The 20091-nt window shown below is 46.9% G+C and overlaps 2 protein-coding genes across 4 annotated transcripts in view; one reads left to right on the forward strand and one right to left on the reverse strand.

Annotated features, from left to right (window-relative positions):
- Positions 1–20091, reverse strand: part of CPAMD8 (C3 and PZP like alpha-2-macroglobulin domain containing 8) — a 1947746-nt gene that overhangs the window by 885584 nt on the left and 1042071 nt on the right. For both annotated transcript variants that reach the window (XM_069649211.1, XM_069649210.1), the window contains exon 23: positions 2404–2455. In XM_069649211.1, coding sequence (XP_069505312.1) covers positions 2404–2455 — 52 coding nt within the window. The remainder of the gene's footprint in view (positions 1–2403; positions 2456–20091) is intronic.
- The window catches only part of LOC138571718 (uncharacterized), a 662275-nt gene that overhangs the window by 206548 nt on the left and 435636 nt on the right, over positions 1–20091 (forward strand). The gene's annotated exons all lie outside the window — the stretch shown is intronic.

Raw genomic sequence — 20091 nt, forward strand, 5'->3', positions numbered from 1 at the left:
AGCTTTTGTATATTAACAAATGTGCGCCCTTAATTGTGTCCAACAGGTTTTGTGTATCCTTCCAAGATAAGCTGCATTGTCACCACATATGTTTTTCCAACAATGTGATATGTGTATCTTTAGCCATGCAATCCAAATCCCTATGGTGAGCCCAACGACCCACATTTTTAATGCACATCTTGCCCTTATCCTGCCTTAAACATTCTCTTTCAACTAGCGGTTATTCCAACCACGAACGTGGTTTAGTATTCCGAGTTAGCATTGCAATTACCGCATATGCGCAATGACTCTTTCATTGCAGTGTCTAACTGGCGTCAGTGCACGTACACTGTCCCCAGCTCATACTTTCAATCCGTGTTATCCTTAACTGCACACGCTACTCTTTTGTAGTGTCTCAGCCATCGGTATTCACTACGCACACGCAATGATCCTCTCACTGCCATTTTAGCTGTAATACAGCTCGCTACACCATCGCTCAGCTCCAGACGCCTGGCAACCAACCTGAGTTAAAAAGATCCTCGCTACTAGGTAAGACACTAACGAATAGTTTAGTCCTTGACTCACCCAGTTACCACGAACCCTTATACACCTGTATTTTAGACTCACTGTGTAATGCGAGGCACTTACCCTTCAGACACGGACATCTCACCATTGTTTACTATCATACTGTGCACCACGTATTAGCCATTGTAAAAATGCTCACACTGCGCCTATGCGCTTTACTCTCTGATACACCTCCTCATGGTAGCCCACATATTTACCATGCACTATGTAACCGGCTATCACTATGCAGCAGTAATTTAGAGTCACCTTACACACGGTGCTCGTTCTTATCCTTAATAGCAGCATCCCAATCACGGTAAGCACAAGCTTTTCAGCAGTGCTAATTTAGCCCAAGTTCTTCATAAATTCTTCTTATTCTCTCAACTCATCCAGACACTCCGGTATCTCCTTACCTACCGTGACAACTCCAGCCACCTTCGCTGGACCTGGTCAAATTATAGCCAGAGGTACTTTTTTTCCACAACCAATTTACCCAAACATATTATGAATCAACATAAGATTTCTAGGTAACCCTCTCCGTACCCCTTCCTGTAGATACCCTTACGGATCCACTGCTCCTCTGCCAGTACTATGAACAGGCGGAACCTAATAACCTCAAGTTCACCAACGACATTACAAAGGTAGGCCTTTTGTATGCAGCGCCTTCTCACAGCCAACTACTGTGCAGTCACCCTTCCCTGACACACACTCCTCCATTTGTCATCTGTTTCCTTAGGCGTTCATACTGTTTGGTCAACAAGTGACCACGTCCTGATGACATTTCAGACCCTTCCCCGCATCTGCTAACCTCTAGCTCTCGGTGAAGGCTGCCAATATCCCGAAACAGAAACACCAACAAGTTTATGTGTCGACAACAATAGCATACTACTATTTTGAAAGTAGTATATGAATTTGCACAAAGTATCTATGCTTCTAACCCTCACTTGAATGTGGAGTGTAAACATTTGAATTTCTTTGTTGCCCGCTATGGCATACATGTGTTTTTTAAGGTCCAATTTTGTGTTTATGGACTTACAGATTTTAGATTTATGTCTAAACCTATGAATACATTGAATTGTTTTCCTCAATTTTTCCAGCCCTTTCTGTGACCACCAACAGCTAGCATTTGTTAAGCCTAGCTTTCTGCTCTTTATACCTACCTATTTTGCACAGTTGAACAGGGGTAGCTGCTGACTCTTTCTTGTTTCTCTATATGTACCAGTACATTGGGATATAACATCTATTATTACAATGCTAAAAAGTGGGAGGAATCTGATATGCAATATTGTGTATCCGTTATATATAAATGCTATACCATACAGTTCCACACCAGACAAATATAGTCCCGTACTTCCGATTTTCAAAGCTATTCAAATTCAGTGTTTTTATTTTAAGTTAAGTTAATAAATATGAAAAACACAACACGTTACAAACAATATGACCATGACACTGAGACACAGTTATCTGATACTCTCAAGTCCCGAAGAACCTAATGTGGCTAGTATGGTCTTCAGAATAATGCCCATGTTTGAATGTCTTTGAAAAATGTAAAATAGTTTTCCTATTCCGTGCAGTATACAACAGTATGCCTCAGAGTCAATTTCTTCATCAACTTTTACTGAGTCTTTGGTATGCAAGCCCTTTCTGCATTCACTGCTTTTCTGCTACAGTGCTAAAACAGACCTGAAATACCTGAAATTGCCCTTGTGGGCTCATACTCTTCTGGCTGTTTTCCCAAAATCCCGTTTTTGGATACAAACATTCATACTCGTATGCCAATGTTTTTGCCCTCACCATGCATGCTTTATTTGGCTAATTACTCAATTAAAATAGTATATGAATAGCTTCACGTAAACTTACCATTGGGACAGAAGAAGACACTGTAGGTATATTCCCGGGCTAAACCCTCAGGCTAAAAAAAGACAAAAATACAGAAGGCACCATAAGTATGTAATTGAAACAAACAACTCCTTCACTGCTTCCATTAATCCCACCCAAAATAGAGGACAACGTCGCTCACCTATAACAATAGGCTGCAGCTTGTTATCTAATATGGCTTCAAATTGTATTCATTAATATTAGGACATATCATTTTTTGATCCAGAATTGAGTTTTCTTAAGGAACTGTGCTTCATGACTGAGACCCAGACAGCTGACACAATGGAGTTTTAGTAAGGAAGTGCTCAAAACAATAACAAAGTGTAGTAAGCATGCTCGCTCAACTCCACAAAACATGGTGCCAGGATGGTAGCTCCAGGTGCCATAGTGTAACGTGATGAAAGGGCCAGTGGGGCTCTCAATAAAATGCTCAAAGAAACAGGGACGACCCCTCTTAATCCTAAGGGTTTAACCAAGATTAAGCTGGGTATTCTAAAAGTCAGGTGGCAAGTACAAATCAAAAGTTCAAAGTTCTTACAGTAACCTAAAACATAAGAGTTCTCAAAGGCGATGAAAAAGTTACCTGGTCCTTTGACCCCCCCTCATTCCCCCTCAATGGGTTGCAGGGTTTTGCAGGCTATAAAACCAAAGGATCTAGGGCAGACAGATGTTCCAGATGCTCTCTTGAACACTCCCTCCCAGAATGTATCTTTAAGGTTTTTTCCGGCACTAAGTTTCCAGTATTTATTTATTTCATTTATTTATTGAGTAATTGTAAGGCAACAAGTGGTGTTTCACGGCACCACAAGACAAAAAAAGGGGGGGGGACAAGAGAGAGAGATACAATAGCGGCCCTACTAGGCCTTGTGACATTCGGATTGTGCGAGTGCAGAACAAGAAGTGGGAGGGGAAGTGCAGGTCAGCACAAAAGAAGTGCTAAGGGGGGGAAGGGTGAAGGGACGAAGTGCAGGTGTGAGAGGGAGGCCCAAGGGCAAGTGCCATGGACAGCAGGCCGGAGGAGGGGGAGGACAGGGTGGAGGGACCTGGCACCCTGTAGAACTCAGAACAGAACCAGGAGCCAATCATAGATGAGGTGGAAGGAGTTAGCAGGGGAGGGGGAGAGAGAAGGAGGACCTTGAGGAGCTTCCGGAACTTAAGGAGATCCAGCTCAAGCCTGATAGGGGCAGGGAGACTATTCCAGAGGGAGGTTTCTGCCGAGTAGAGACATCTACCCCCAATCGCTGCTTAGAAAAACAACACATTTGCTGAGAGCAGAGAGTTGGATGTAGCAGGGTCCGAGGCCTCAAAGCCTTGTGGATGATGCAGAGGGTCTTGAATTTGATCCTCACAGCAACTGGGAGCCAGCAGAGAGAAATTACGGCTGGAAAGATGCAGTCCCTGAGCTTGAGGCCAAGAATAAGTCACGCAGTCCTATTCTGGATCAGTTGAAAGGGACGAAGGGAGGATGGAGGAAGATTGAGTAAAAGGCTGTTACAGTAGTTAAGCCTAGAAAGGACCAGAGCTCTGGAGACATTGGGCCAAATTACAAGGTTTGTGCTCCGGTTAATAACGGTACCCGTAAGGTAATACCGTCATCCATTACCGGACTGTTGCATTAGGAACCCAGAAGCCGGTACTACCGGCATCGACGGGACCCGTTGTGGCCATGCACCACCATACCGGCGTGCGCGCGAACGTGCGGGCGCCGTGCCAGTAACACCGGCATGCCGCAAGGAAGAGGACATTACGAGTAGTACAGACATGCAAATACCGGTATCCAGATGCCAGTAAGAAGGGCCACCATGATGCCGGCAATACCGGCATTGCGGATCACCCGTTAACAGCAATCTGCTGTGTTCCCAACTGCCACAGGTGCACCCAATCAGCACAGGTGGAGGCAATGGAGTCTGGGCCAGCACAAAAGGAGCACACCCACACACACACCCCATACCACACCAAAATGATCCCACTTGCTGTTAAGATTCTGGGGTTGAAGGACATGCCTGCACTGCTACTCCATGAGCAGCAACTACAACAGGCACTACAGAGGAGGCGCAGGAGGAGAAGGAGGGTGAGACAGGCCCAGCAAGTCCCACCAGTGCAAGCAGTGTTTCCAGGGAGGCAGCCACCAATCCCTTGCATCAGGGCAAGTCCATTAAACCTAACCCCTGTGCAGATACACATCCTGGATCGGGACACCTTCATCTCCATTCTGGACATGATACACAATGACATAGTCAGCCTTATTGAAATCCGCACTGCCATCCCCCCACAGCTGATCGTAGTGTCTGTGCTCCACTACCTGGCCACAGGCACCTACCAGCACACAGTTGGGCAGCTGCATGGCATATCACAACCTTGTTTTTCACGCATGCTGAACCAAGTGCTGGAAGCCCTCCTGAGGCATGCAAGGGACTACATATCCCTACCACGGACTGCCCAGGAGGTGAATGACACAAAAAAAGGTTTCCATGCACTGGCAGGCATGCCTAATTGCATCAGTGCCCTCAAATGCACCCATGTGGAATTGGTGGTCCCTTATGCCATGGAGGTGGTGTACCGTAATCGTAAGCTATACCACTACATCAATGTGCAGATGGTATGTGACTCCAGCAAGATGATCACACATTGCTGTGCCCGATACCTCGGATCAACTCACGATGCAATGGTGCTGCGGAACTCCACGCTACCCCGCTACATGAAGCGACATGCTGCGCGACATGTCTGGCTGCTGGGTAAATCAGCTGATATGCCCATGGTAGTGAAATGGGGGGGATGCATATACCACCTGGGTGAGTCTGGGGGGGGGGAAATGCATATACCACCTGGGTGAGTCTGGGGGGGAGAGATGCATATACCACCTGGGTGAATCTGGGGGGGGGGGAGAGATGCATATACCAGCTGCGTGAGTCTGGGGGGGGAGAGATGCATATACCACCTGGGTGAGTCTGGGGCGGGAGATGCATTTACCGCCTGGGTGAGTTTGGGGGAGGGGGGATGTATATACCACCTGGATGAGTCTGGGGGGGAGAGATGAAAATACCACCTGGGTGAGTCTGGGGGGGGAGAGATGCATATACCACCTGGGTGAGTCCGTGGGGGGAGATGCATATACCACCTGGATGAGTCTGGGGTTGTGGCTGTACACAGTCCGTACTGCAAAACACTGTGCCCCTAAACATCCCAACCAGAACATGACACTGAACATGCCGTCCACCTTCCTCTGGCAGCACACCAATGCCAAATGTCAGACTAGCAAGCAGCCCACACCCCTCATCATGTCCACTGCATATCATCAGACCGTACCCTCAGCAACACAATTCAGCAACATGCAGTCAGTAAGCAAAATATACATGACCACATCAAAGCACCACACAGGTCATGCATCCATGAATGTGCATTAATAATTCCCACCCAGGGATTCCACTGATTGTCACTGTCCCTCCACCACAGTAGCGCTGCATGCCACGATGGTCAAATGAACAGATGAATTACAGCGCAATGACAAACTTGTGACAAGACTGCTAGTAGACCTACCTACCAAGTAGTCAACATCACCTATATGAGTGTGATTTGAGTGGAAGGCATCCACAGTACATGAGTACCACCATGCAAGTGGACACCCTGCATCATCATAAGAACGCAAGCCCATATGTGGCATATTCACATGTGTGCAGACGTCCTGGGAAATGTACATTGCGCCATCAAATAGCTGCAAGCATGAGAATGCAAAGTACATGTGACATGGTGGACATAAGCCTAAGGCACCAAACATTGGCCAACAAGACATTTTTCACATCACCTGACACACATCCCTCACTGGTGCCTACATCATGGTCCCTCTCACACCATCTGGTTGAGTGGTGAGTCCGATGTGAAGGACCCTCAGTCCTGAATTTCACACATGCCTGCCACCATGTCCTGGCCAAGTCGTCAACAGGCCAGTCTGTTGCGCATATGTGTAGCCAATGGCTGCCATCAGAGATATCCTGCGTACCAACATGAACAATGAACAGGATAAGTACAGGTGTCATAGAAGAAATACCCTTACTCATACCTTATTGTGCTCCCATGTAGGTGATGCTGGCGATCCCCTGAAGCTGTGGCTCCTCACTCCTGTCAGGAATCCACAGAAGAGACGCGATCTACAATCGGGCTCATACCCGTACCCGTGTTGTGATAGAGCAGACCTTTGGCCTATTGAAGGCACGGTTCCGCTGCCTCAGCAGGTCTGGTGGCACACTCCTCTACGGGCCTGAGAAGGTGGGAAAGATCATCATGGACTGTGCCATGCTGTACAACATGTGCATCTGGCGGAATGTACCTCTGCCACCTGACGTTGATGAACAAGCACCGGATGAGTATGAGGATATGGAGGGAGGAGATGTAGCACATCGATGCACCAGATGGACGTGCAGTGCGCCAATCAGTGATAGACGTTTATTACTGAGACACTGGGATGCAGAGGGTGAAATGAATGCTGTACACTGGGCACTGAGATGGTGTGCATATGGCCACAGGGTGTGGGGGTAGGAGGCCACCGTTCTCTGTCATGCATTGAATAACCACACGCCAAAGAACCAATGTCCACTCATGATATTTCTTTGCACACAGCGGGTGTATTCAACTGTAAACATCAATTTCAAATGACCCTCCGTCCACCTCTCACACACCCCCACAAACTCCCTCTCCCCAACACCCCCAACACCCTCACACACCCCCTCCCCCCAAACACCCCACACATGATGTTCAATACATTTTTAGGGTGCAAATGGAGTCAGCACGTGCTGGGTGCCCCTGCTACTGGCGGCCTGTCTTTGGATCCAGGAGCTGCATTTCTGAGCGCTGTGTGCTGCGCTTGGTCAACCAACCTGGTTTGTGTCGAGCTGGCTGGTGTGGCAGATGATGTGGATGTGCCTTGTTGTGACTCTGTAGGTGCAGGATGCCGCTGCTCATAGTTGTCTGCAATCTTGCCCAAGACCTGGATTACTGCTGCTAAGCCCTCACTGATCAGCTGTGTGTTCCTTTTCATTGCCTCTACGATTGACGCAGTGTTGTCACGGAATTGGCGCCGGGTCAACTACCCCTCTGCCACATACGGCCGAACAAACTCGGTCATCTGCTCCTGGCGCCCCTCCATACGCGTCATGCGCCCCACAATGTCACAAATTGCTGCAGAGGTGGACGGGGCACTTGCAGGGGGGCCCAATGCAGAGCTGTCCTCCGATGGGGACCAGACCCCTCGACTCCCCTGTCCTCCAGACTGGTGCTGAGGTGTGCCGTCTGGGGTTCCGCTTGTTGTGCCCTGTGTGGTGTGCTGGGGGGTCATCTCACCGCTTCTTCACATCTTTGACAGTGGTGCCGACCGCACTGACCTTCCTGGCCACTTCTTCCCATATTTCCTTCTTGCGGATTTGGGCGGGACGCCTGAGGTCTGCACCAAACACTTCATCCGCATGCTCAACCAGTGTGTCCGCTAACATGTTGAGCTCATCATCTGACAATCGCTTCTTGCGCAGCCGGGGTGTGCCTCTCCTGGTAGCATTTGCCATTGTATACAGATTGTGTGTGCTCTGTAGTCAGTCCGGGTCCTGTGTTTGGAGGATTGCAATGGATTGTGTTTTTAAAGATGGTCGCCATTGCATTTCCCGTTCCGGCGCGATGACGTTACTTCCGGGTCCGGTATTGACGTACCCGGTAATACCATTAATGGTGTCGGGGGGAAATTCTGCCGGGGTCGGCCGGGCCGTCCGCAGACCTCCGGGCAGGGAGGCCCCAACTCCTCCCGTATATCCCAAAGGAGATAGAGTATGAGACACACACAAGAAGCAATGTGACTCTGCTGTTTATTAAACACAAACGGCAGGGATGGGTCAAGGATCATACGCATCTGACCTGACACACACACAATCGTGGGGCTCGCAGGCCCTTTTTACTGTAGTATGACGCGCTACCTGCGTCACTCTAGAAAATTAACAAAAAACCTATCGCCACTCTTAATTGGTTGCTCGAGTGGTAGGGTTAGTATAGCATACATATAGAGAATAATATGAGTGGCCAAGGGTTAGTCAGGTGATATATCTGGGTTGTCCCTACAATTAGATACATGAGAATTGTTACATGAGGACTCCTAATGATTGGTTAATATTACTGTCGTCAGTGATAAGAGCCCCATGTTCTGATTGGTGCGCCCGTGAGCTTCCCAGCCTGGGACCATCGCTGTTCCCAGCTCTCGGTGTACCTGCAATTTGCAACAATGTTTCACTATTGGTACATGCAGACAATGTGAAGACTTATTCATGAGCTGGACGGCCGACTACTCCCACTGTCGCAGATGTCCATTGATCCTTTCAAGTGTATCTGCCTGTGTCTTGTAACGAGGGATCCAGACGCCTCTTTCCTCCTGGGCTTGGCATCTCGTCAGGTTCGGCTTGGTCACGTGAGATGGGACCGTGCTTGAGGCAGAATTCTGCACAATTAATATTGTTTTTCCACTGTGTGCCTGGTTTAATTAGCAGGTGCAACTTTGATGTTGGTGCACGGCGTGCGAGGTTGCAACATCGTGCCCTTGATGGTCTTCTTTTGGAATGTGGGTTTGCAACATTATGACCTTGGCTGTCTGCTTTCGCCGGGCTCATTCTGCAGGATCAGCAACCTGGCTCTTGTTCTGTTAACGTCCACGGGAGCTCTTGCTTGCGGCCTACTTAGGCCTAGTGTATAGGTGGAACCGTTTTGGTGCACAGACGCTTTAGGTTATAGACTCGTATTGTCTTACGACCAGTATTGTGTCTTCGTTATAATCCTCATTATGGCACCTAGGTGTAGGAGAAGCGTAAGCAAGCTCTTTAGATGAGTTCATGGTGCGTCTTGCGTTTCTGCATTTTGAAAGCCTATGTGGAAAATAATAAAGATGCACGTCCGTGAGTATGTCTGTCACCTACGTCATAGCACTGAGTATATTCTTCATGTAAATTGGTGCGGGAGTGTCCAGTGTGTATGTTGGCACAGGTGTGCTATCCGTTGGCTAGGTTGTCATGGCATCTCTAACGACGTATAGTTTTAGTCCAGTTGATCCATGCCGCAGGCATCGGCATGGGCAGGGCGGGCTGCTGGGCAGGCAGATGGACACATCCTTATGTTCCTGTACCAGGGTATCTGGTCGTCTGGTAGATGGGCAAACTCTTCTCGTGGCGGGTGCTTGGGCCGTGAACCTTTAGGCCAGGCGCGAGAGGGGAAAGAGGAGAGTCTGTTTTTCCATTTTCCCACTTCAGTCCCCCCTCTGGTCGACTTGTCAACCACAAACATATCCTTTTCGTTATCTCCTCTTACTCTCCACACTTTAGTTATTCCTCCTAAATGTCCATAATGGTTAACATGATCTTCAAATGACCAATACATATATTCACAGGTTCCTCCAGGAGTACAGTATACCCATTTCCCTAGGTAACTCCTGGGGTTTCTTGGGTTCTCGACCTTCACCGATGGTGGGTCCAGGTGGTTGGTGATGATCTGGTTGCGCAATTTCTCTCTCTCTTGTATTATTACGCCTGTGTGTTGGCTGTCATCTGCTGGCATCAGTGGGTGCATACCGACCATTTCAAGCAACTCGTCAGTGGTGCGTGCCTTCCGGGCTTTCCAAAATCTTATTATGATCAATGTAGCTCCAGCCAAAATAATACAACCAACTATACTTTTCAGTCCATCTGACAGCCAAGATGGCATCCATGACCATAATAGCGAAAACCAGCTCTCATCCTGTTTTACACCTTTACTTTCATCCACCATTTTGGAGTGCAACTGGGCCAGTTGTGAAACTGCTTCTGTCAGTGTACCGTTGTCAGCATCATTGGCAGGAATGAATGTGCAGCATGATTGTCCTATCTTTGCGCAAACTCCTCCTTCCATGGCAGTGAGGAGGTCCAATACATATCTGTTCTGCAGTGCTACCATCCTTATTGCTCGCAGCTCCTCTTTTATCGCGTTGAATCCGTTTACTGTAGAATTGATGGTCATCATGAGTTCCCATCTAGTTATCTGGAGCCATTTTGCGTTTGCGTAAGCCTGCAGTCCTGGATGTATTATTGAGGAGAAGAACATTGCTGCTCTGCTGAATAGTCTGTGTTCTGGCGGAATCGAAGTGAGTGCCGTTTCCGACCTTCCCCATAGGTAATTTCCTGTCAGAGGTTCCCCTTGTCTTTTCCGTCTGTTTAGGACAGTATCATTGCCGTTGGTCCTGTTCTCTGGCTCCTCCTGAGGCGGTGCAGATCTCTTATTTCTCTTGTCCCCTTCATCCATTTTGGGAAAGTTCGCCACATTCACATGCTTCTGGGGTACCACTAGCGATGGTACATTGACGTGCACCATCGTGCATACACCATTCCACAGAGGGGGCAGTGTGTGATATGCCTTTTCTCCACAGGCCCAGTAATGGTCCATTATCACTGCTGTTCCTGCTCCCCCCTCAGGTAACTCCATCACACTTCCACAATTGGTGTTATATCCTACGTCCACCTCTCCTTTATGTTGGTAGCATACTTTAGGCGCAGTCAACGGCAGTATTGTTATCGGGTCTTCATCCGTTTCTATCCATGTGAGCATAGGCACGTATTTGATCCAAGTTGTCCAACATCTGTGATTGTGCGCATCGATAGTTGAAATAGTTTCTTTTGTTACCATGTTGCTGCCAACCACTCATATCTCCCATTTGTTGTCCAAGTATACTTTCCCCGTTATCGTCACCAGTGGCCTCTCCCAGCATCCTAATTTACCAGGAACTTCAGTGGCGTACCAATCACATGATAAATACTGCAGTGTTACTTTCTTTGTTTCTCCTTTCGCAGGACCTCTTGTTATGTATCTAAATGCTTCAGCATGTAAACTGCTCTTGTGGTAACTCAAATAAGTCTTGAGGAAGTTGTTTTCGTATGGGTATGAGTCTTGTGTTTTCCACGTCATATGCACCACTGTCCCTTGAAATCTTCCTTTAGTTTGGAAGAGTGGCAAGTATATTATGCATCGTGCTGTTTTTTCGTCTATTTCTGTGGCAACAAATGTTCGAGAAGCGCTCATGGCGTATGGTATTAATGAGCAAACGTAGCAGCTGTCTTCTGTTGTCTGCTTACCAATGCGGGTCATGTGTTGATACCATATGTTGTTTGAGACGTGTGCTGAATCTTGTATATAATTGTCAATACCTTTATTATCTGAGTATGTGTTGCGTTGTACTCTATTTTGCTTGTGCACAATTTTACTAATATCACCTGACGTAACACCTGTTGCAGCTGGGGATGGGGGCGTGTTAGGTTTGGGTACAGCAACAATATTGATAGCACAGCTGTACTGCCATACAGAGGCAGCTACGAACCCGGTGATTACCAAAATACCTATTACTTTTATTACATATGCTAAATTCACCGGCATTTTGCTCTTACCTTGCTGCAGTCCGGCAGCGTATTCTTGCGACGTTATAGTTGCCCGCCTGAAAATTCTCAATATGCTGGTTATTAAATGTTAGTTGTTTTTTCTTTAAGCCCTCCCTATCAAATAGTCATTCAGTGCCCAGGCGAAGAGCTGTTCCCACGCTACTCTAAGCGATCTATCTCTTAGGGCAGGTAAGTATGGGTGGAGGTGGGGCATCGAATATTCTATGGCCAAAAGGAACGCTGTGTAGTAGACGCGTACCCTTTTCCTTTTCAGGTACGTTGGCCTTTTTATTTCATATACAAATTGGTGTGACAATTCTTCTGGGTAATTATCGTCTGAGGGTACCATTTACTCCTGGGCAGCGAATTTGTTAGTTATCTACTTTCATAGCAATACAATAATACGCGGTTCCTGCATGTGCGAGAGAAAAGAAAAGAGAGCATTCACGTGTTTACATGTGTATTTGTGCGAGGCAATGTCCTTTAGTTCAGTTACTACTATAATGGGTACAGGGGTCAGTGGATGGTGGGCAGGGGGTGTTTGGGTTCAACCGGTGGGCGTTGCTTTTACTCTTTGAGCGTGTGATCATGGGGTGGGCTGTATGGGGATCACCCCTTTCTTCTTCAGTTATTGTCTCTGGGGAGTCTGGGGAGTGACAAGGTATGGGAATACTTGGGCCGCTGGCTGTGTGGTAGAACTTCCTTCTTCCGTTGTCGATGTTGTTGCTGTTCTATCAATGGGCCTGTCGGTGGCGCTGGGGCGGGTCTGTTGTTTGTAGATCTTTACGTCGTGTAGGTAGTTCCAGGCACGCTTGTCCTGTAGCTTTACTGCTCTTGTTGATACCTCCTCCACCAGATGGGGACCAGTAAAGCGTGGATCGTTCCACTTCCTGTTGAAATTGCGAAGTAGTACGTGGTCACCTTTAGCAACTTTACACAGTCCTTCCTTTTCCAACTCTTTATCCGCGTCTTCTTTTTGATTGCTGTTAGACCCGCCCCGTGTGCGCTCGAGCTGTTGAGACACAAACACTACACTAGTAATCAAAGAAGACACATATTGGTACATTTCATCACCAAAAACACTTGCAGTGCTTTCGTGGTCGGAAAATGCTCTTGACGTTGGCGTTAGGGGAAGGCGCATTTGACGTCCGGTAACCAACTCATGGGGAGTGAGGTGGTGGTCGGACCCTGGCCTATTCCTTAGCTCAAATAATGCTAATGGAAGACAATATAACCAACTCTTCTTTGTTGTTTGCTCTATCTTTGCAATTGCCTACTTCAATAGGCCATTCAGGCGTTCACATACACCGTTGGCCTGTGGGTGGTATGCACATGCAAATTTATGTTGAATGTTCAGCAGCGATGTAATGTGGTGAAACATCTCGTTTGCGAAATGTGGGCCATTGTCTGACCTTAACACCTCGCACACTCCCCACCTGGGGAAGACCTCCCTCACTAGGAACTTGGCTGCTCTAAATGCATCTGGGTGTGAACAGGGCCCTGCCTCAATCCACCTAGAGAATGGGCATACTACTACAATCATATACCTATTTGCTTGACATATATTGATCATATCAACATAGTCAATGTGGAGATGCCGGAAAGGTCCCTCTGGCCGGGGTATAGTACCTCTTATCACCTTTAGAGTGTGGCCGGCCGTAAACTGTTGACAGGTGATACAGTTACTGATAAAATTCGACACATGCGAATTTAACTCGGGGCAGAACCAGTCTTCCCTAATTCGTGCTACAATTACTTCCTTGCCTGTGTGGGCTGGATGATGTAGTTGGCTCAGGGCAGTGTTCAAAAGTGCCAATGGTATTACAACCTTTCCAGTGCCCCCCTGGCGCCATAGTGCGTCAGTTGGGGACATTGTACATCCTCTTTTTACCCATATTTCCTTTTCGGCCATTGGTGCAGCCGCTTGTAGTTCCATAATCTGTGTGGCTGGGAGATGGGTGTACCCTTCTCTTAACAACATCTCTTTTGCTATTCCCCTCCCTCTCCCTCTCTGTGACTCTGGGGGGTTCCATATCTCACCAAAGTATGCAGCATACTTCGCATGTGCGTCTGCTGCTGCATTCCCTTTTGAGACGTGGTCTTCACCATTGGTGTGTGCGGTGCATTTTACTAAAGCTAGTTCTTGGGGGTTATTTATTACTTCAATCAGTTCAGCCAATAAGAGAGCATGTTGCACTGGGGTGCCATCAGCTCTCCTAAACCCTCTTCTTCTCCATTTCGACAACCCTGAGTGGACAGTTGATGTAACATATGCGCTGTCGGAATATATAGTCACTCGTTTGTCAAAGCTTTCCTTCAACGCCAAGATCAGTGCGACCAGTTCAGCTGCTTGAGCGGAGTAATGCTGTGGTAATTGTACACATTTCACTGCCACACACACCGGTACCTCCATCATTTTCACCACTGCCGCCCCAGTCCTCCTCACACCATCCCCCTGATCGATAGTTGATGACCCATCAATAAACAACAGCTCACCCCCCTCTTGTGCGTTTTCCTCAACTTTTCTAGTACATGAGTACATTTCAGTTGTTTCAGTACAGTCATGGGCATAGTCTCCCTCCTCAATTACTTCTGCTAGGAACCTTGCAGGGTTGACCGTGCTACATCTAACAATTGATAGTTCAGCTCTGGATAGAATGATCTCATAACCTGATGCTCTTTGCGTGGTTAGGGTGGATTTAGGTTTATTTAATATTGCAAAAAGTGCATGTTCCACAAATAGTGTAGTCGGGCACCCCATGGTTATTGTTGATGCTTTTTCCACCGCAAAAGCGGCTGCGGCGAGACCTTGTTCGCAGGGGAAGTGGCCTAACATTACAGGATCTAAGTGGCCACTGTAAAATGCTACGGGTTTGTAGCCCATGCTTGTTTTTTGAGCCAACACTGCTTTCATTACTGCTGAGTCGCAATGTGAAAATATAAAAAATCGCCGCTCATAGTCTGGGGATGCCAGCACCGGAGCAGTTGATATCGCATCTTTTAATTCATCAAAAGCTTCTTTCATTTCCCTCGTCCACCCCAGTTTGTTCTCCCCTTTATTAGCTTCCCGTAACGCCTCAAGCAGGGGTCCTATGTATGAACTGTAATCAAATACCCAAGCTCTACAGTAGTTGCAGAGCCCCAGGAACTGCTGCAGTTCCCTTACAGTTTGTGGCATTGGAGTGGTCGAAATAGCTTGTGCTCTTTGTGGTGCGATCTTTCTTCCATGTTGGGATATAAGCTGACCAATGTAAAGTACCTGTTCTTGGCAGTACTGTATCTTTTCCATGTCTACCTTGTAACCTTTGTCAGCCAATATTGTCAACATCTTTAATGAGTCCTTTCTGCATGTTTTTTCGTTTTTACTGCAAATTATTATGTCATCCACATACTGCAACACTGTGCTTTCTACTTCAATGTTACCCAAATCCATCTGTATCACTCTGTTGAAAATCGAAGGTGATTCACAATACCCTTGTGGTAATCTGGTGTGCTTCCACTTAGCGTTTCTGTAAGTGAAGCTCGTCAGATCTTGTGAGTCTGGGTGTAATGGTATTGAGAAAAAAGCATTTTTAAGGTCGATCACTGTAAATCGTGATGCTTCTGCTGGAATGCCACACAATATTGTGGCCGGGTTTGCAGCTACGGGATATTTCGCTTCTACTATGTTGTTCAAGGGCCTGAGGTCCTGTATAAAGCGCCAAGACCCTCCTTTAGCCTTGCGCACTGGGTACACAGCCGTATTACATGGTGATTCTGAGGGGACCAATATACCATTATTTATAAGGGCCGTTATGGTTTCATATATGCCCTCATCTGCCTCTTTTGATAGTGGGTACTGTTTTACTCTGGGGAGTATTGCACCTTTTTTCAATTTTATTTTTACTCCCCCTATACTTTTTATGCAGCCCACGTCATAGGGGCCAGTAGTCCACAATGATTTGGGTACCTTTGACATGTCGTCCTTAAAGAAAGGGACCGGGGTGCATGCGGGTGCCTCAAGTGCCATTGCAATTTTCTGTGCTACTTGTTTGTAGGCCACTCTTAGCCATATTTCCACACTCATCATAAACACCATTTCACCTTCCTCCCTTTCATCTGAAAACAGTTCTTCATCTGACACCTGGGTGAGCCTACATCCTTCTGCTAATGCTATCACTGCCCTCCATGCTCTTCCTTCTCTGTCTTGGGCATGTACAGCAATATAATCAGTTGTATCAATAATGCTCTCAATATCCATTGAAACCACCTCCCCTTCTGGTTCATTAACAGGTGTTTCTGGTCTGAACAGATAGGCTGCTGGCCTTCTCCATATTTTCCCTTCTATCTCTGGCATCCATGCAATTGCCATGTCCGTTCCATACTGGAAGAGTTCACCATCTACTGGCTCCGCCCTAATCGCTGTCTGTCCACAGTATGCCTGCATAATTTGCCGTGCTGTGAGCATGTTAATCCCTGGAGTAGAGCAAATTATGCCGTCCTCAGTAAAGGAGATCGTCATATTCAACCTGTTCATTATATCTCTCCCCAGTATATTTACTGGTGAAGCACTATAATATAAAAGTGGAACTGACAGATCGTAATCTCCAATAGATAAGGGAATGTTATCAGTAAAGGGAACCAACCCTCTAGCCCCAGAGAATCCTTGGGTGTTCATGGTCTCACCTGACATCTTAAATTTACCTTCCCTTATGCAAGACCGGGTCGCCCCGGTGTCAACAAGGAATGATCATTTTTTGTCACCTATCGTTACCTCTATGCGTGGTTCCTCCGCACTATTAGGTGTTACTGACAGGATGGGACACACCAAGGCCGTCTGTGGGCTGTCCTATTGGGGGTACAGCGACTGGCCATTCCCGGTATGAGGGTTGTGTCCCAAAACCGTCACCCTACCCAGTTGTGTTTGTGGTATTTGTGGTTGTTGTGTGATCGCTACCTGTTGTTGTGGCAATGTTTGGGGCTGTTGTTGTGTTAATTGTTGTTGTTGTTCATTTCCTTGTGGCAACATTTGCTGTTGTGGTATGCCCTGCTGTACTTGTGCGGGCCGTGGTTGTTCCTGATTACTCCATGATGGTGTTCCTGGTCTGACTCTACACGTGCGTGACATGTGCCCCAATAGTCCACAGCTCCAACACACCGGTGGTTCCCTATTCTGCCATGGAAAGCTCCCTGTGTTGTCCTGGTATACTGGTTGCCCTGTGGGGTAGGAATTTCTAAATCCTCCCACCTGCGGTTGGGTACCATACCCGTACCCTCTCCCTCTCATAAGTCCTCCTCTCCCCCTGTTATAATTGTAATATCCAGCTCCTTGCATTGGGTATCCTCCTCCTATGTTGGGCGTGTATGGTTGGAGTGGCGGCACCTGTTGTGTTGTAATATGTGAAGGTGGTATTTGTGAGGAATCTTGTGTAGCCACTACTTGTGTGGGGCTTTGGGTCATTGTTGTAGGTGTAGTTATTAGTGCCCCTTCCATTGTGTACTTAGTAAGCTTTTTCTGTACTAATTTAGCCTCTTCCGTCTTCCTGTCCTCTTCCTTTTGTTTCATTTTTCCTGGCCATGTCCTACAATGATGCACTATAGTCAGTTGTATTTCGGGCCATGGTTTTGCTTCCATTCCCACTACTTTCTTTAGTTGTTTCTGAACTCCTTCCGGGAGCCCTTGTACCAGTGTATGGTAAAATATTGCTGGTGTTTTATCCCATTGTTCTCTAGTTTCCATGCGCCACTTCTCTTGGATTTCCTGAATATAATCAACAGGATCTTCGTTCTCATGCATCTTGCGGGATGTAATTGCTCCTATATCTGATGTGTCTGGGTACTGTACCCTCAATGCCTGCCATAGTGCATGTCTGCAGTTTGCGAATGGTGCCCCATCGTGCGATGTATTTGTTATTGTTACCCCATGAAATCCCGCTCTTTTCCATATGTCATCCGCTCTATCCCCTAATATTGATATTAAAAGGCCCTTTACATCTCCTACTGCTAGCTTCTGTCCTGCGGTGTGTTTTTCCATTTCATATATCCATTTACCCGCACCTCCACTTAACGATGGGAGCCTACATTTTATATTTTCTTTATCAGTATGCTTCCAAGGAACATACTGTGGTCTAACCCCACCTCTCTCCAAAAGTGGCATTAAATTATGTCTTGTTTCACTCTTTGTGTTCCATAATATTGAATCCTCACACCCTTCCTCCTCTTCCCTTTCTTCCACATTTTCACTTTCGTTTTTATTTCCCCTGCTGATACCTCCTTCTTCTCCACCCTTGTCTGTATTTAATGTGGGCATGTGTATACCTCCTACCTGCCTGCGACTAGGGAGGTCTCTAAGCCGCCATGTATAGGGTGTCCGTTCGTCGGTGAAGGGTGCTAGTTTTATTTTGCGTAACGAACGTGAGGTGGTTGAGCATGTAGGGTGCGATAGGGGAGGGCGTGATGGGGATGGGGATGTTGCGTCCTCATTTGCCCGTCTTTCCTCTATTCCTGTCTTTCCCTCGTCGCTTCTCTCTATCTCATCCTTTCTCCTACTGATCCATGGTGAGTCCATGTTGGTCCGGGTGATGTATAGTTTATCTAAGCTTTTCCTTTCCCTCTTTCTCCCTTCACTTTCCACTCTCTCTTCCTCACTACAAAAGCTATTTATAAACGGCACCCCCCACTCGGTCTTTTTCCCCTTGATCGTTACTGTTTGTAAATCTATTAGGTCCAGTTCTCCTCTTTCTCCTTTGCCAACCGCTCCCCTTTGTGCTGATGTTGTTGCTACTTCTGTGTCATCATATATATTCCCCCATCTTCCACTCTCTCTTCCCCTATCTCCTTTTTCTCCTTCATACCTTTCCTCCATCTCCTTATTATTTTCCTCCCTCTTCCTTTTCAATTCCTCCATCACTTCACTTCTCATCTGTTCTAATATTCTCTCATCCTCTTTCTCCCTTTCCCATTTCGCCCTTTCTTTTTCTACTATACTCTCCATCACCCTCTCTTCTTCGTATTTCTTAGTTGATTCTGATAGTAACCTCCTCCTCCATATTGCCATTTCTTTTTCTTTTTCTTCTTCTTCCCTTTTCTTTTCCCGCAGTACTACTCTTGATACCCTTTCTGCTGCTGCTTTTACCCTGTCAGCTTCTCTCCTTTGCTCCTCAGTTCGTTCCCTTATTTTTTCCAACTCGTTCTTACCTTCTTTCCTTCTCCTCACTCTCTCTCTCTCTTCCCTTTCAAGCTGCTTGGTCAATTCATTCTGTTCATCCCTTAGTTTTGCTAATCATTCCTCCAAAATCTCTTCCTTTTGTCTTAACAGCTCTTCCCCCCTCAATTCACTCTCCCTGGTATTATCCTCGTCTGTTTTCTTCACTACCTCCCTCTCTTCTCCTGTTAATGAACCTCGTAATTTTAATAATATCTGTGCAGCTACCCATTCATCATTTCCTATCTCCACAGTCTGGTCTTCTCCAGTCCTCCCCTCCCCTGCTGGCATTTTCCTATGAGCCACATATGGTGGAGGACTGTATGCCGGGTTCGAGTATCCCTCAGCCGCCCTTAACTGTCCTCTTTCTATTTTTCCCAATTCTCTTAAAGGGTACAACCCCCCTCCCTCTGTTTTTACTCCCGTTACTATGGGTATATCATTGCTCGGTTCCTTTTTTATTTCATCTGCTTTATTATTCTTTTCTCCTCCCTCACCTCTGTTCCCTGTGTTCTTTGGGTCTTCATACCCCTGTTTCCCATCCTCTCCTTCCTCCTTAATCTCTGATTCTTCTGGTATTTCCCCCATAGTGAATATCCCATTTGGTCCTGGTCGGGACCCCTGGAACATCCTCCATAAGTTAAACACCTCCATGTGGCTTGCCAACTTCTTCCCTTTATATGTATTGTGCAGATGATTTAATAGTGAATGTTGGGCATATGGATCGAAGCTACCGTTAGGCGGCCACGGTGTTAGCATTTTGTTATCCGTCCCCTGGGTCCATTCTATGCTATACTTAATCAGTTTCTCCCTATGGGGTGGCAGCGTTGTGCATATGTATTGTAGTGGCGTGGTGAGGGTGTTCCCCCACCCTCCCGATCCTGTTCCGTATGACATAGTAGCGCTCCACTCGCTACCCTCCCTTAATCTGGTATCAGTTTATCCCACTAGTAGTTTACAATATACAGCCTTATATCGTTACCTGGCCCCGTAAGTTTGGGGATTTACGATAGTCCGCTTAAGGAAAATTATAAAAATATAGTATGTTACATTTGTAGATTTTCC

Source organism: Ambystoma mexicanum, chromosome 1p (assembly GCF_040938575.1).
Source record: "Ambystoma mexicanum isolate Mex_15411 chromosome 1p, UKY_AmexF1_1, whole genome shotgun sequence".
NCBI lineage: Eukaryota > Metazoa > Chordata > Amphibia > Caudata > Ambystomatidae > Ambystoma > Ambystoma mexicanum.